The sequence below is a fragment of the Oncorhynchus keta genome, chromosome 13 (genome assembly GCF_023373465.1).
Source record: "Oncorhynchus keta strain PuntledgeMale-10-30-2019 chromosome 13, Oket_V2, whole genome shotgun sequence".
In the NCBI taxonomy this organism is placed as follows: domain Eukaryota; kingdom Metazoa; phylum Chordata; class Actinopteri; order Salmoniformes; family Salmonidae; genus Oncorhynchus; species Oncorhynchus keta.
In genome coordinates this window covers 10,204,008-10,220,689 of record NC_068433.1, presented here as the reverse complement: position 1 = coordinate 10,220,689, position 16,682 = coordinate 10,204,008, and the positions used below count along the sequence as shown (strand labels likewise).

The 16,682-nt window shown below is 43.7% G+C and overlaps 1 protein-coding gene across 1 annotated transcript; it reads left to right on the top strand.

Annotated features, from left to right (window-relative positions):
* Nucleotides 1-1,087: 1,087 nt before the first annotated feature.
* LOC127906918 (axoneme-associated protein mst101(1)-like) lies at nt 1,088-7,056 on the top strand. Its single transcript, XM_052460735.1, has 2 exons — nt 1,088-1,121; nt 6,155-7,056. The coding sequence occupies exons 1-2, from the start codon at nt 1,088-1,090 to the stop codon at nt 7,054-7,056; spliced, it is 936 nt and encodes a 311-aa protein (XP_052316695.1).
* The last annotated feature ends 9,626 nt before the right edge of the window (nt 7,057-16,682 follow it).

Below are 16,682 nucleotides of genomic sequence, written 5' to 3'. Positions count from 1 at the left end.
CTACATTCTCAGACTGTTTACATTAGACAGTGCTCAGACTGTTTACATGAGACTGTGCTCAGACTGTTTCCATTAGACTGTGCTCAGACTGTTTACATTAGACTGTGCTCAGACTGTTTACATTAGGCTAAGTTCTCAGACTGTTTAAATTAGCATGTGCTCAGACTGTTTACATTAGGCTACGTTCTCAGACTGTTGACATTAGGCTACGTTCTCAGACTGTTGACATTAGACAGTGCTCAGACTGTTGACATTAGACTGTGCTCAGATTGTTTATATTAGACTACGTTCTTAGACTGTTTACATAAAAAAATAGACTGTTTACATTATGCTACGGTCTCAGACTGTTTACATTAGACTACATCCTCAGACTGTTTAAATTAGAATGTACTCAGACTGTTTTCATTAGGCTACGTTCTCAGACTGTTTACATTAGACTACATCCTCAGACTATTTAAATTAGCATGTGCTCAGACAGTTTACAATAGAATGTGCTCAGACTGTTTACATTAGGCTAAGTTCTCAGACTGTTTAAATTAGCATGTGCTCAGACTGTTTACATTAGGCTACGTACTCAAACTGTTTACATTAGGCTACGTTCTCAGACTGTTGACATTAGGCTACGTTCTCAGACTGTTGACATTAGACTGTGCTCAGATTGTTTATATTAGACCACGTTCTCAAGACTGTTTACGTAAAAAAAATAGACTGTTTACATTATGCTACGGTCTCAGACTGTTTACTTTAGTCTACGGTCTCAGACTGTTTACATTAGACAGTGCTCAGACTGTTTACATTAGACTACGTGCTCATGTAAACATCTTCTCCTATTCTCCAATCTCTTTCAAGCATTGAATAACACAACATAGGTTTTTAATTATATCAGGAGAGGGATTGATAAAGGTTTGTGTTGACAAAGATGGAGTTAATTCAACTCTCAAAGTGTTAAATTGAGCACCAGTAAGTGTTTATATTGCCCCAATCTACAAAATAGTTCATCTCAACACTTTTGAAAGTTTGAAGATCTTAACATTGAGTTGCCCTGTGCATCAGATGAGTTTGTAGAGTTAAGCCCATCTGTCGACAAATGCCTCTCACTATCACAGGAACCAGTAACCGGGGTAAGATCTTTAAAATATATCATTTCAAGTCATATCAGCCCTGCTGAGTGATTGTACTCTCCCTCTCATCTGCTTGTCACACAATGTCTGGACACAAAAGGCCTCTCGTTTCACCTTGGCCTTTGCAGGCGACTTTAACATCTCTTCTTCTTGAGCTGAGACTCAACTGAGCCAAAGGAGCGGAGGAGAAACAGACATGGAAAGAAATAGACTTGATATTTCTGACGCATCATCAGAACCTTGTGTATTACTTCAGTACAGCTGGTGAATTTACAGGAACGAGTCTGTGAATGACGCTGGGGGGGAGATAATTTGAGGTAACTGCGATACTCTTTTTTTTGTTCCCAGCACCCTGGCAGCTGTCGTTTTCACCTATCTCATTCATCTTTTTTTTTTTTTTTAAATCATCACTATTTACAGTTGAAAGTACGAGTATATATCCATTACCAGTGAAATAAAGATAAACCAGAAAGTTGAAGTTATCAAAAGGGGATAGGGAAAAAGAGTCTGAAACAAACATAAAATCCCTCTTTCCCCTTGAGAAGTACAAGCAGCAATACACTGTCCACACTATCTAAAGGGCAGCTGGTCTCAAGGACTGGTCCTGTGAAACCTCTGTTTTTCAGCTAATCCCCATTCTGTGTTATATAGCATTTATCACGACCGTACAGAACCTTCTTTCATTCTCTCCTTCACCCTTTTTCACTTCTTTTCATCGTAATGGCATTTCTTCCTTGCTGCTGCAGGGCACACATCTGGTGCAGAGAGGATCAGGGACAGTGTGTTGTAATGATTCTGAGCTCTATGGTACTGACACAGTCTGTCCAACTCTATGATACTGACACAGTCTGCCCAACTCTATGGTACTGACACAGTCTGTCCAACTCTATGGTACTGACACAGTTTGTCCAACTCTATGGTACTGACACAGTCTGTCCAACTCTATGGTACTGACACAGTCTGTCCAACTCTATGGTACTGACACAGTCTGTCCAACTCTATGGTACTGACACAGTCTGTCCAACTCTATGGTACTGACACAGTCTGTCCAACTCTATGGTACTGACACAGTCTGTCCAACTCTATGGTACTGACACAGTCTGTCCAACTCTATGGTACTGACACAGTCTGTCCAACTCTATGGTACTGACACAGTCTCTCCAACTCTATGGTACTGACACAGTCTGTCCAACTCTATGGTACTGACACAGTCTCTCCAACTCTATCGTACTGACACAGTCTGCCCAACTCTATGATACAGACACAGTCTGCCCAACTCTATGGTACTGACACAGTCTGTCCAACTCTATGGTACTGACACAGTCTGTCCAACTCTATGGTACTGACACAGTCTCTCCAACTCTATGGTACTGACACAGTCTCTCCAACTCTATGGTACTGACACAGTCTGTCCAACTCTATGGTACTGACACAGTCTGTCCAACTCTATGGTACTGACACAGTCTGTCCAACTCTATGGTACTGACACAGTCTGTCCAACTCTATGGTACTGACACAGTCTGTCCAACTCTATGGCACTGACACAGTCTGTCCAACTCTATGGTACTGACACAGTCTGTCCAACTCTATGGTACTGACACAGTCTCTCCAACTCTATGGTACTGACACAGTCTGTCCAACTCTATGGTACTGACACAGTCTGTCCAACTCTATGGTACTGACACAGTCTGTCCAACTCTATGGTACTGACACAGTCTGTCCAACTCTATGGTACTGACACAGTCTCTCCAACTCTATGGTACTGACACAGTCTGTCCAACTCTATGGTACTGACACAGTCTGTCCAACTCTATGGTACTGACACAGTCTGTCCAACTCTATGGTACTGACACAGTCTGTCCAACTCTATGGTACTGACACAGTCTGTCCAACTCTATGGTACTGACACAGTCTCTCCAACTCTATGGTACTGACACAGTCTCTCCAACTCTATGGTACTGACACAGTCTGTCCAACTCTATGGTACTGACACAGTCTCTCCAACTCTATGGTACTGACACAGTCTGTCCAACTCTATGGTACTGACACAGTCTGTCCAACTCTATGGTACTGACACAGTCTGTCCAACTCTATGGTACTGACACAGTCTGTCCAACTCTATGGTACTGACACAGTCTGTCCAACTCTATGGTACTGACACAGTCTGTCCAACTCTATGGTACTGACACAGTCTGTCCAACTCTATGGTACTGACACAGTCTCTCCAACTCTATGGTACTGACACAGTCTGTCCAACTCTATGGTACTGACACAGTCTGTCCAACTCTATGGTACTGACACAGTCTGTCCAACTCTATGGTACTGACACAGTCTCTCCAACTCTATGGTACTGACACAGTCTGTCCAACTCTATGGTACTGACACAGTCTGTCCAACTCTATGGTACTGACACAGTCTGTCCAACTCTATGGTACTGACACAGTCTGTCCAACTCTATGGTACTGACACAGTCTGTCCAACTCTATGATACTGACACAGTCTGTCCAACTCTATGGTACTGACACAGTCTGCCCAACTCCAGGGCATAGACACAGTCTGCCCAACTCTATGATACTGACACAGTCTGCCCAACTCCAGGACACTGACACAGTCTGTCCAACTCTAGGACACTGACACAGTCTGCCCAACTCTATAATACAGACACAGTCTGCCCAACTCTATAATACAGACACAGTCTGCCCAACTCTATGATACAGACAAAGTCTGCTCAACTCCAGGGCATAGACACAGTCTGCCCAACTCTATGGTACAGACACAGTCTGCCCAACTCCAGGGCATAGACACAGTCTGCCCAACTCTATGGTACTGACACAGTCTGTCCAACTCTATGGTACTGACACAGTCTGTCCAACTCTATGGTACTGACACAGTCTGTCCAACTCTATGGCACTGACACAGTCTGCCCAACTCTATAATACAGACACAGTCTGCCCAACTCTATGGTACTGACAGAGTCTGCCCAACTCTATGATACAGACAAAGTCTGCTCAACTCCAGGGCATAGACACAGTCTGCCCAACTCTATGTTACTGACACAGTCTGCCCAACTCCAGGGCATAGACACAGTCTGCCCAACTCTATGGTACGGACACAGTCAGCCCAACTCCAGGGCATAGACACCGTTTGCCCAACTCTATGGTACTGACACAGTCTGCCCAACTCCAGGGCATAGACACAGTCTGCCCAACTCTATGGTACAGACACAGTCTGCCCAACTCCAGGGCATAGACACAGTCTGCCCAACTCTATGGTACTGACACAGTCTGCTCAACTCCAGGACACTGACACAGTTTGCCCAACTCTATGGTACTGACACAGTCAGCCCAACTCTATGGTACTGACACAGTCTGCCCAACTCTATGGTACTGACACAGTCTGTCCAACTCTATGATACTGACACAGTCTGCCCAACTCCAGGACACTGACACAGTCTGTCCAACTCTAGGACACTGACACAGTCTGCCCAACTCTATAATACAGACACAGTCTGCCCAACTCTATGGTACTGACACAGTCTGCCCAACTCTATGGTACAGACACAGTCTGCCCAACTCTGTGGTACTGACATAGTCTGCTCAACTCCAGGACACTGACACAGTCTGCTCAACTCCAGGACACTGACACATTCTGCCCAACTCTATGATACAGACACAGTCTGCCCAACTCTATCGTACTGACACAGTCTGCCCAACTCTATGATACAGACACAGTCTGCCCAACTCTATGATACTGACACAGTCTGCCCAACTCTATGATACAGACACAGTCTGCCCAACTCTATCGTACTGACACAGTCTGCCCAACTCTATGATACAGACACAGTCTGCCCAACTCTATGGTACTGACACAGTCTGCCCAACTCTATGATACAGACACAGTCTGCCCAACTCCAGGGCATAGACACAGTCTGCCCAACTCTATGGTACAGACACAGTCTGCCCAACTCCAGGGCATAGACACAGTCTGCCCAACTCTATGGTACGGACACAGTCAGCCCAACTCCAGGGCATAGACACAGTTTGCCCAACTCTATGGTACTGACACAGTCTGCCCAACTCCAGGGCATAGACACAGTCTGCCCAACTCTATGGTACTGACACAGTCTGCCCAACTCCAGGGCATAGACACAGTCTGCCCAACTCTATGGTACTGACACAGTCTGCTCAACTCCAGGACACTGACACAGTTTGCCCAACTCTATGGTACAGACACAGTCTGCCCAACTCTATGGTACTGACACAGTCAGCCCAACTCCAGGGCATAGACACAGTCTGCCCAACTCTATGGTACGGACACAGTCAGCCCAACTCCAGGGCATAGACACAGTCTGCCCAACTCTATGGTACGGACACAGTCTGCCCAACTCTATGGTACTGACACAGTCTGCTCAACTCCAGGACACTGACACAGTTTGCCCAACTCTATGGTACAGACACAGTCTGCCCAACTCTATGGTACTGACACAGTCAGCCCAACTCCAGGGCATAGACACAGTCTGCCCAACTCTATGGTACGGACACAGTCAGCCCAACTCCAGGGCATAGACACAGTTTGCCCAACTCTATGGTACTGACACAGTCTGTGCCACAACCATCGTTTGTGTTCTGCTTTAGCTGTGATTGGACAAGTGCTCCAGAGGCCGGAATAATCGCCAAAAGTTGGCAAGCTGGCAGAATGTCTTACCAGTTGGAAACAACTCATTGTGTGAGTCAACTTATTGCTGTGGGTGGATGACTTTTTGATGATATCCAACTTTTGAAATTAATCACATATGTTAACGGTGTATCAGTGCCAAAAATGAAATAAGGCCAAGATTATGCAGTATACTAAGACTGTACTTATATATGGCTCTGACCTATCTTTAACTCTCTTTATCCTCCTCTGCCTTATGTTCACATGCGCTCTCTCTCTCTCTCTCTCTCTCTCTCTCTCTCTCTCTCTCTCTCTCTCTCTCGCTCTCTCGCTCTCTCTCTCTAGTTTAAATCTGAATTGTAGTGTCTATTTGGCTGCAGTGTGGAGAGGCTGCAGTGTGGAGAAGCTGCAGTGTGGAGGGGCTGCAGTGTGGAGGGGCTGCAGTGTGGAGAGGCTGCAGTGTGGAGAGGCTGCAGTGTGGAGGGGCTGCAGTGTGGAGAGGCTGCAGTGTGGAGAGGCTGCAGTGTGGAGGGGCTGCAGTGTGGAGGGGCTGCAGTGTGGAGAGGCTGCAGTGTGGAGAGGCTGCAGTGTGGAGAGGCTGCAGTGTGGAGAGGCTGCAGTGTGGAGAGGCTGCAGTGTGGAGGGGCTGCAGTGTGGAGAGGCTGCAGTGTGGAGAGGCTGCAGTGTGGAGAGGCTGCAGTGTGGAGAGGTTGCAGTGTGGAGAGGCTGCAGTGTGGAGGGGCTGCAGTGTGGAGAGGCTGCAGTGTGGAGGGGCTGCAGTGTGGAGAGGCTGCAGTGTGGAGAGGCTGCAGTGTGGAGAGGCTGCAGTGTGGAGAGGCTGCAGTGTGGAGAGGCTGCAGTGTGGAGGGGCTGCAGTGTGGAGAGGCTGCAGTGTGGAGAGGCTGCAGTGTGGAGAGGCTGCAGTGTGGAGAGGCTGCAGTGTGGAGAGGCTGCAGTGTGGAGAGGCTGCAGTGTGGAGGGGCTGCGGTGTGGAGAGGCTGTGGTGTGGAGAGGTTGCAGTGTGGAGAGGCTGCAGTGTGGAGAGGCTGCAGTGTGGAGAGGCTGCAGTGTGGAGAGGCTGCAGTGTGGAGAGGCTGCAGTGTGGAGAGGCTGCAGTGTGGAGAGGCTGCAGTGTGGAGAGGCTGCAGTGTGGAGAGGCTGCAGTGTGGAGGGGCTGCAGTGTGGAGAGGCTGCAGTGTGGAGAGGCTGCAGTGTGGAGAGGCTGCAGTGTGGAGAGGGTGCAGTGTGGAGGGGCTGCAGTGTGGAGAGGCTGCAGTGCTGAGAGTTTGCTGTATTTTTTATTTAACCTTTATTTAAATAGGCAAGTCAATTAAGAACAAATTCTTATTATAACAATGAAGGCCTACTTTTAAAGCCCCCCCTGCCAAACCCTCCCCTAACCAGGACGATACTGGGCTAATTGTGCGCCGCCCTATGGGACTCCTGTTCACGGCCAGTTGTGATACAGTCCGGGATTGAACCCTGGTCTGTAGCTCGGGAGGGAGGGAGGTTGCTCGGGAGGGAGGGAAGTAAGAGGGGAAGATGGAGGGAAGTAAGAGGGGAAGATGGAGGGAAGTAAGAGGGGATGATGGAGGGAAGTAAGAGAGGAAGATGGAGGGAAGTAAGAGGGGTTGATGGGGGGAAGTAAGTGGGGTTGATGGAGGGAAGTAAGAGGGGAAGATGGAGGGAAGTAAGAGGGGATGATGGAGGGAAGTAAGAGGGGATGATGGAGGGAAGTAATAGGGGATGATGGAGGGAAGTAAGAGGGGTTGATGGAGGTAAGTAAGAGAGGAAGATGGAGGGAAGTAAGAGGGGTAGATGGAGTTTGAAGACAGGCAAGTCACGGTGCAACAGAAAACTTCACAGAGAGTCCAGGGGTTAAAAATGGCGGAATAAAACCGCTCTACAGGGAAGAGGAGAGCGACAGAGAGAAAGAGAAGTCTCTTGCCACCTGACAGTTCTCTCTCCAGTGTTCCCATCTCACCAATTACAATTAGGTTGTAATTGTTTGGGTAATTATGATAAAATATTTGGTACGACGCCAGCGAACCACTCTCCTGTGCAAGTTTTGCATCTTAATTTCCAAATAAGAGGTGAGATGGGGTTGGAGGCTACCACAGCTTTAATTATTTGTTATATACTATGTATATACTTGTACATACACATACGCACAGATCAAATCAAATGTTATTTGTTACATGCACCAAATACAACCTATGTAGTATTTACCGTGAAATGCTTGCTTCGCAACGATGCATTGTTTAAAAACAAAAATAAATAAAATAGTAACACAACCATGCTCAAAGGGATATTCAATGTCTGCTTTTTTTACCCATCTACCAATAGGTACCCTTCTTTGCAAGGCATTGAAAAACCATCCCTGGTTTGTGTGGTTGATTCTGTGCTTAAAATTCCCTGCTCGACTGAGGGACCTTACAGATAATTGTATGTGTGGGCTACAGAGATGAGTTAGTCATTCAAAAATCATGTTAAACACTATTATTGCACACAGTGATTCCATGCAACCCTTTTTTCAATTTTCACCTAAAATGACATACCCAAATCTAACTGCCTGTAGCTCAAGACCAATAGCAAGGATATGCATATTCTCTATACCATTTGAAAGGAAACACTTTGAAGTTTGTGGAAATGTAAAATGAATGTAGGAGAATATAACACATTAGATCTCATGAAATATAATACAAAGAAAAAAGGTGTTTTTTGGTATTTTCTTTTACCATCATCTTTGAAATGCAAGAAAAAGGCCAGACACAATTTATAATTTGGCAATTAGATGGCAGCAGTGAATGTGTAAAGTTTTAGACTGATCCAATGAACAATTGCATTTCTGTTACAAATTGTATATCAAGACTGCCCAAATATGTGTAATTTGTTTATTATTAACTTTCAAGTTCATAACTGTGCACTCTCCTCAAACAATAGCATGGTATTCTTTCACTGTAATAGCTACAGTATATTGGACAGTGCAGTTAAAATACCAAGATTTGACTCATTCTGCCAATACCAGATATGACAATGTCCTGGGAAATGTTCTTGTTACTTACAACCTCATGCTAATCACATTAGCCTATGTTAGCTCAACCGTCCAGCGGGAGACACCAATCCGAGGCTGCAGGTAGCCTGGTGGTTAGAGCGTTGGACTTGTCACTGAAAGGTTGCAAGAAAAATCACTGAGCTGACAAGGTAAAAAAATAAAAATAAACGTGTGGTTCTGACCCTGAACAAGGCAGTTAACCCACTGTTCCTAGGCTGTCAATGAAAGTAAAAAGACTTTGTAGAGCCACCTTTCACAGCAATTACAGCTGCAAGTATGTTGGGGTATGTCTCTATAAGCTTGGCACATCTAGCCACTGGGATTCTTGTCCATTCTTCAAGGTAAAACTGCTCCACCTCCTTCAAGTTGGATGGGTTCCTGCTGGTGTACAGCAATCTTTAAATCAAACCACATATTATCTATTGGATTGAGGTCTGGACTTGACTAGGCCTTTCCAAGACATTTAAATGTTCCCTTAAACCACTCAAGTGTTGCTTTAGAAGTATGCTTATGGTCATTGTCCTGCTGGAAGGTAAACCTCCGTCCCAGTCTCAAATCTCTGGAAGAATGGAACAGGTTTCCCTCAAGAATTTGCATGTATTTAGCGCCATCCATCATTCCTTCAATTCTGACCAGTTTCCCAGTCCCTACTGATGAAAAACATCCCCACAGCATTATAGTTTGGGATTAATTTGATTAATTAACCTCTTAGAGCTACCCCCCTACTTTTTTCAATTTCCGCCTGAAGACATATCTAATATCATATCATATCCCAAATCTAACTGCCTGTAGCTCTGGCCCAGAAGCAAGGATATGCATATTCTTTGTACCAACTTGAAAGAAAACACTCTGAAGTTTGTGTAAATGTGAATTGAATGTAAGAGAATATAACACAATAGTTCTGGTTTAGATAATACAATAAAAAAAATATATAACTATTTTTTTATTGCAGTATCATCATCTTTAAAATGAACAAGACACATAAACATTCAGATAGGATGATGTGGACATTTTCAGTGAAAAACATAAGAGGGCAACAGTACTTGTGCAAAGTTTCAGAATGATAACTTCCAAAATGAGTGTGCTACATGACATTTATCATGAAGTCACCCAGGTGTCCCACACAAGTATCCCAAATGTACCCAAGTGGCCAAATTGGTGAAGGTATACATTTTGAAACAAATAGCTATATACAAAATGCCAAAATGGTATTCTAACATACCCCCCCAAAAATTGAGAAAAAAATATGGGGAAAAAAATATGAAGAAAAAAATATATACATTTACAAAATAACATGGGTAACTATTTACACACTTTCAATATTTGGAAGACCCTCAGTCCTCTATCAAATCAAATGTATTTATAAAACCCTTCGTACATCAGCTAATATCTCAAAGTGCTGTACAGAAACCCAGCCTAAAACCCCAAATGGCAAGCAATGCAGGTGTAGAAGCACGGTGGCTAGGAAAAACTCCCTAGAAAGGCCAAAACCTAGGAAGTAACCTAGAGAGGAACCAGGCTATGGGGGGTGGAGTCCTCTTCTGGCTGTGCCGGGTGGAGATTATAACAGAACATGGCTGAGATTTTCAAACGTTCATAGGTGACCAGCAGGGTCAAATAATAATAATCACAGTAGTTGTAGAGGATGCAACAGGACAGCACCTCAATAGTAAATGTGAACAGTTTAGGGTTCCATAGCCACAAGCAGAGCAGTTGAAACTGGAACAGCAGCAAGGCCAGGTGGAGTGGGGACAGCAAGGAGTCATCATGCCAGGTAGTCCTGACGCATGGTCCTAGGGCTCAGGTCCGCCAAGAGAGAGAAAGAGAGAATTAGAGAGAGCACACTTAAATTCACACAGGACACCGGATAAGACAGAAGAAGTACTCCAGATATAACAAACTGACCCTAGCCCCCCGACACATAAACTACTGCAGCATAAATACTGGAGGCTGAGACAGGAGGGGTCAGGAGACACTGTGGCCCCATCCGATGAGACCCCCGGACAGGGCCATACAGGAAGGATATAACCCCACCCACTTTGCCAAAGCTATACACAATATTGTGCTGCTGATGCCAGGTGCCATAGCAGTCTCTTTCTGCTGTAAAGCAAAGGGTTACCAAGCATGTGGCGCAGGTGATGGGGGACTTAATTTAGCAAAGAACACAGTGACGCCTCCATGCTGTGCCCTTTTGGCCCTGAGGCACATCCATGCCTGCATAAATACATTTTGGCAGATGAACACCACTTGTGGCAGGAGCTGGATGAACCAGCTTCAGTGGGGGATGGACACCTTGGCACTGGGGTCTCTCATTCGGAGTCAGTGTTACTGTGAAAGAAAATGTTCAAATCAAATCAAATGTATTTATATAACCCTTCGTACATCAGCTGATATATCAAAATGCTGTACAGAAACCCAGCCTATAACTCCAAACAGCAAGGAATGCAGGTGTAGAGCATGGTGGCTAGGAAACACTCTCTAGAACGGCCAAAACCTATTCAGTTAGAATAGTTTCACCTATGAGCCCTGTATCAACAGGTATAATAAACAGATACATATATAGAGTAAAGGGAACATAAGGTTGAATATATTATTATAGACCTGCTAGATCTACTGTCTATTTTATATTATGACAGACCAGCTAGATCTACTGTCTTTATTATATTACAACAGACCAAATCAAATCAAATTTATTTATATAGCCCTTCGTACATCAGCTGATATCTCAAAGTGCTGTAAAGAAACCCAGCCTAAAACCCCAAACAGCAAGCAATGCAGGTGTAGACCAGCTGTATCTACTGTCTCCATTTCACTTTGGCCATTGTTGTGGGCCTGCCCTCCCCTCAACAGCCTCAAATAGGCTATTTCATGTGGGTTGGGGTGGGGCGGCAGACACACGCATCTCACATGTCATTACATTACATTTGTTTATATTGCTTCTAAAATTTTAAATAATATTTTATATTCTTAATTTCAAACAAGGGCGGTAGCATGAGAAGAACTTACCAGTCCAAAACGATGTCCTCTCCGTTCATAAAAATATTCCTCCACTTGGGAATCGCTAAATGAATCGTCCTACAACAATCTCTGTCTCACTTTTCCGATCAATTTCTTCTAAAATTGTGTGTACATCTGTATATCTAGACTTAGATTTAGCTTGCCCTGACGTAGTCGCCATACTGATTGATATATAAACAGCTGAATGTGTGTGTTTACGAAAACAACGCTGTGCATAATATGTGTAGCTCCTTCCGGTATACAACTTCAATAGCGAATGACTCTCTTTACGCTGGAGTTTACTACATGAGTTGGTCTTCCAACACATAACCATTGCATATTGCCATTTACCTCAGCTCATTGGCTATCTACCCAGCTAGATTTCAAGACGATCAGTGGTCATTGGGTTAAAATACAGTCAATCAACGAAACAGTGGTCATATCATTGGTGCACAGTGATGTCATTACTTGTTGTCTTCAAATAGTTTTTTTTCAGTCAATATGTCCCGCGAAATGGCCCATCAGGTTTGGTTGTGTTACAAACAAACCAGTTGATTGCAATGAAACCAAACATGACTGGAAAGTCACGTTCTGTGTGGGTTATTTACCTGGAATGTGCCGTCGAAAATGGAATGAGACGGAATTCACGACACAAGCGGTTCACAAAATGTTTCCTGTTTAGGCTATAAAAACGGATTTTATCAAACAAAAGCTCATTCATTGTGTAACAATGAGCATTGGAATTGCAAACAGACAAAGATCGTCAAAGGTAAACCATTTATTTTAATGCAGTTTGTGATTTTGTTACGCCTGTGCTGGTTGAAATAGCTCTATCCTCAGATAATCACATCGTATTCTTTCGCAGTAAATCCTCTTTTAAATCTGACATCGCAGTTGGATTAGTAAGATTCTAGGCTTTCAATACATGTGAGACACTTGTATTTTCATGAATGTTTAATATGACTATTTATGTAGCGATCACCGTATGTTGTGGAATTTCAGCCCGCTACCGGGTTCCGTGCTCAGAGGTTAATATTGTGATGTTTCTAATCTATGAAACAACGAAAAACCCTCTGGGTTTCCATTAGATTGGAATGGAAAATATGGCTCGGTTTGGAGTACAATACCTGGCAATTTAGCTAAAGAATCCATCTATCGTGTGGGCATGAGGGAGACCGGGGTTCAATTCCCCAATGGGAAGGAAGGAGTAGGTTATCCTTATAAGTATTAGTTCAATAAAGGTTACACTGCGAGCATAACATTTCTACACCCTCATTTTCTAATTATAGTCAAACCAATACCCAAACGGAGATTCAGTGAAAACAACAACTGATTTATCAAGACAAGTCACGTCAGAGCAGCGCAAAACGGTGCTAAAACAACAATAGCACAATCCTATTGCTTCTAACTTCAATATGCTCTTTAAATAAATAAGACCTACACCACTTTTACCAGCATATTACTCAACACTAGTGACACTCATGTCGCCTAAAGGAGGCCTACACTACATAGAAAAATATGACGTGACTCTCCGCCAATAATTACAAATAGAGAATTGGAAGATTGGATATTTCTGAAAATTCAGTTATATTTATTCCCATAGTTATTTGTTATGGATCCTTAACTAAATGAACATCTGCATTTTGAAAGAATATTTGTATCATCATTTTACTAACGAAAGCATAACGATGCCAATATTAGTTATATTGTTTTAGTTTTAACGTGCAGACTGACACTAAGAACAGTTCAGCGGTTTCCCTAGTCAGCGCCATTATTAGTGCATTGCCCCTAAAAGTGTTGCCAGTGTGGAGGGATGGGGGACCACCCCCCTTCTCGCTTCCTCCTCCTCCCTCCCCATGGGCTTGGTCGGTCTTCTGTGTGCGGCTCTACGGCCCATCCCATGCCCCCTGCCCTCGTGCCTTGAACCTCGGGCGCTTCAGTGGATACAGCTGGAGAACTGCATGGCAATCCCATTGTGCGCCACTCAGGAGCCATGACCAATATGACCAAAATATATTGTCCTGCTAATAACAGGGTTAATAATATATCTGTGAGAATATCCAACAGGCTTTTATGTACTTGTAAATGAATAATAATAACAATCGCTTTGTTTAAAAAATAACAATATTTTGGAAATGAGTTAGTTTTTCAAATAATGTAAAATGACCGAGAAAAAGGCCATTCTTGAACATGGAGTGAGACATTGTTACAAATCTGAAAAAAAGGCATTTTGTTATTTAGAATTATTTAGTTATGTTTTTAGAGGGAGAGAAACCGAAAACGAACAATCATCTCATGGGTCTCGAACCAGCATCTGTAACAACACAGCTTGAACTGCTTTGCAGTGTCTTAGACCATTGCACCACTCAGGCACTGTACAATGTGACTGGTTGGGAGTGGGCTACAGAAATACACTAAGGCCAAAATAATCCTAACAAAATAAAATAATAACTTTAGTGTAACAACAGTTTTAGTAAGTCATACTGAAGTCGTACACAATTATCAGTTTCTATTTAGGTTTATGTCGCCCATTCATTGTCAGTTAGAGACACAGTAGGACCCAAAAGCATACTCAGTGCTCTGACTCCCCCTTGTGGTGGTCTGGAGTGATGAAGTGGTGACGCAGGGTACCGTACTAAACCACAAATTACCTATAAATCCCGCAGCATAATCGCAAAACTTTTAGTGGAGCATCCACTGTACTTACTGTTTCAGTTTTTGTTTGTAAACAGGAAGCAGGAGAATGGAGTCATGGTGAGATTTGTTGAAAGGAATAAGAGGGACGGCCTTGTGTGTATCTCTGTGGGTAGAATAAGAGTGGTCTAGAGTTTTAGCGCCCCTAGTGGGGCAGGGGATGTGTTGTTAGAAGTGAGGTGGAACTGTTTTAAGTCTCCGCCCACCAGAAACGCTGCCTCTGGGTGAGCGTTTCTTGTTTGTTTATGACCATAATGGGGCCATAATGGGGCCGGTTTGAAGAGGGAAACAGCTGAATCATAGTTGAAGTTATATTTCAAGTTGAAATAGAGGTTAGTAAAGGTCGATCTGATGTCCAGAAGTGCTTGTCGGTCATATGTAATAATAGTATAGTGCTTCTACACCTGCATTGCTTGCTGTTTGGGGTTTTAGGCCGGGTTTCTGTACAACACTTTGTGACATAAGCAGATGTAAGAAGGGCTTCATAAATACATTTGATTGATTGATTGATAGAATGAACTTTCTGTACAAAAAGAGTTCATATAAACACGATAAAATCACAAAATAGCAAAGTTTGGTTGGAATCATGTCCTTCTCTGTCGGCGCCATCTTTACAAGAAAACACACACACACACACACACACACACACACACACACACACACACACACACACACACACACACACACACACACACACACACACACACACACACACACCTCCATCCCTATCCCAACCATGACCTCAATTTGTAACTAGAGCTGTGATTTTGATTGGCCTGCAGCCTTTTGCTTATCAAGCCTGCCTGTGCTGATGCTGAGGGGACTGCTTGCCCAAGTGAACAATGTCAGGTGAAGAGAAGGGCACATCGAGTGGAGTTGCAAATTCCACCGTGTGAGAGAGAAAAGCTCATGGCTAAATATCTTGTCAGGTCGTTTCTATAGACAGCTCTGTTGCCATTGACCTTTGTGAGGGCGGTATCTGGAGGTAAAACACGGTGTGCACGATAAATAGAGCTAGAACATTCTATTTTCTGGTGAGTGATTGTGCCCCATTCATTTGAATGTCATAACAATGACAGTTATCTCATAACTCATATGCAACTTTTCCTCCCACTGTATTCTCCAAATGTATTCTTTCACTGTATCATTCAGCTGCATTCTCCCACTGTACTATTCAACTGTATTCTCTCAGTGTATTATTCAGCTGGATTCTCCCACTGGGAATATTCAGATGTATTACTGAGCTGAATTCTCCCAATATATCATTCAGCTGCATTATCCCACTGAATTATTCAGATGTATTATTCAGCTGTATTCTCCCACTGTATTGTTCAGCTGTATTATTCATCTGTATTATTCAGCTGCATTCCCCCACTGCATTCTCCAACTGTATCATTCAGCTGTAATATTCAGCTGTATTATTTAGCTCTATTCTCCACTGTATTCTCCCACTGTATTATACAGCTGTATTCTGGAACTATATTATTCAGCTGTATTCTCCCACTGAATTATTCAGATGTATTATTCAGCTGTATTATCCCACTGTATTATTCAGATGTATTATTCAGCTGCATTATCCCACTGTATTATTCAGATGTATTATTCAGCTGTATTATCCCACTGTATTATTCAGATGTATTATTCAGCTGCATTATCCCACTGAATTATTCAGATGTATTATTCAGCTGTATTCTCCCACTGTATTGTTCAGCTGTATTATTCATCTGTATTATTCAGCTGCATTCCTCCACTGCATTCTCCAACTGTATCATTCAGCTGTAATATTCAGCTGTATTATTTAGCTCTATTCTCCACTGTATTCTCCCACTGTATTATACAGCTGTATTCTGGAACTATATTATTCAGCTGTATTCTCCCACTGAACAGGGCTCCGGGCAGCCGAGCGGAAATGGAGGAAAACTCGCCTCCCTGCGGACCTGGCATCCTTTCACTCCCTCCTCTCTACATTTTCCTCCTCTGTCTCTGCTGCTAAAGCCACTTTCTACCATTCTAAATTCCAAGCATCTGCCTCTAACCCTAGGAAGCTCTTTGCCACCTTCTCCTCCCTCCTGAATCCTCCCCCCCTCCCTCCTCCCTCTCTGCAGATGACTTCGTCAACCATTTTGAAAAGAAGGTCGATGACATCCGATCCTCGTTTGCTA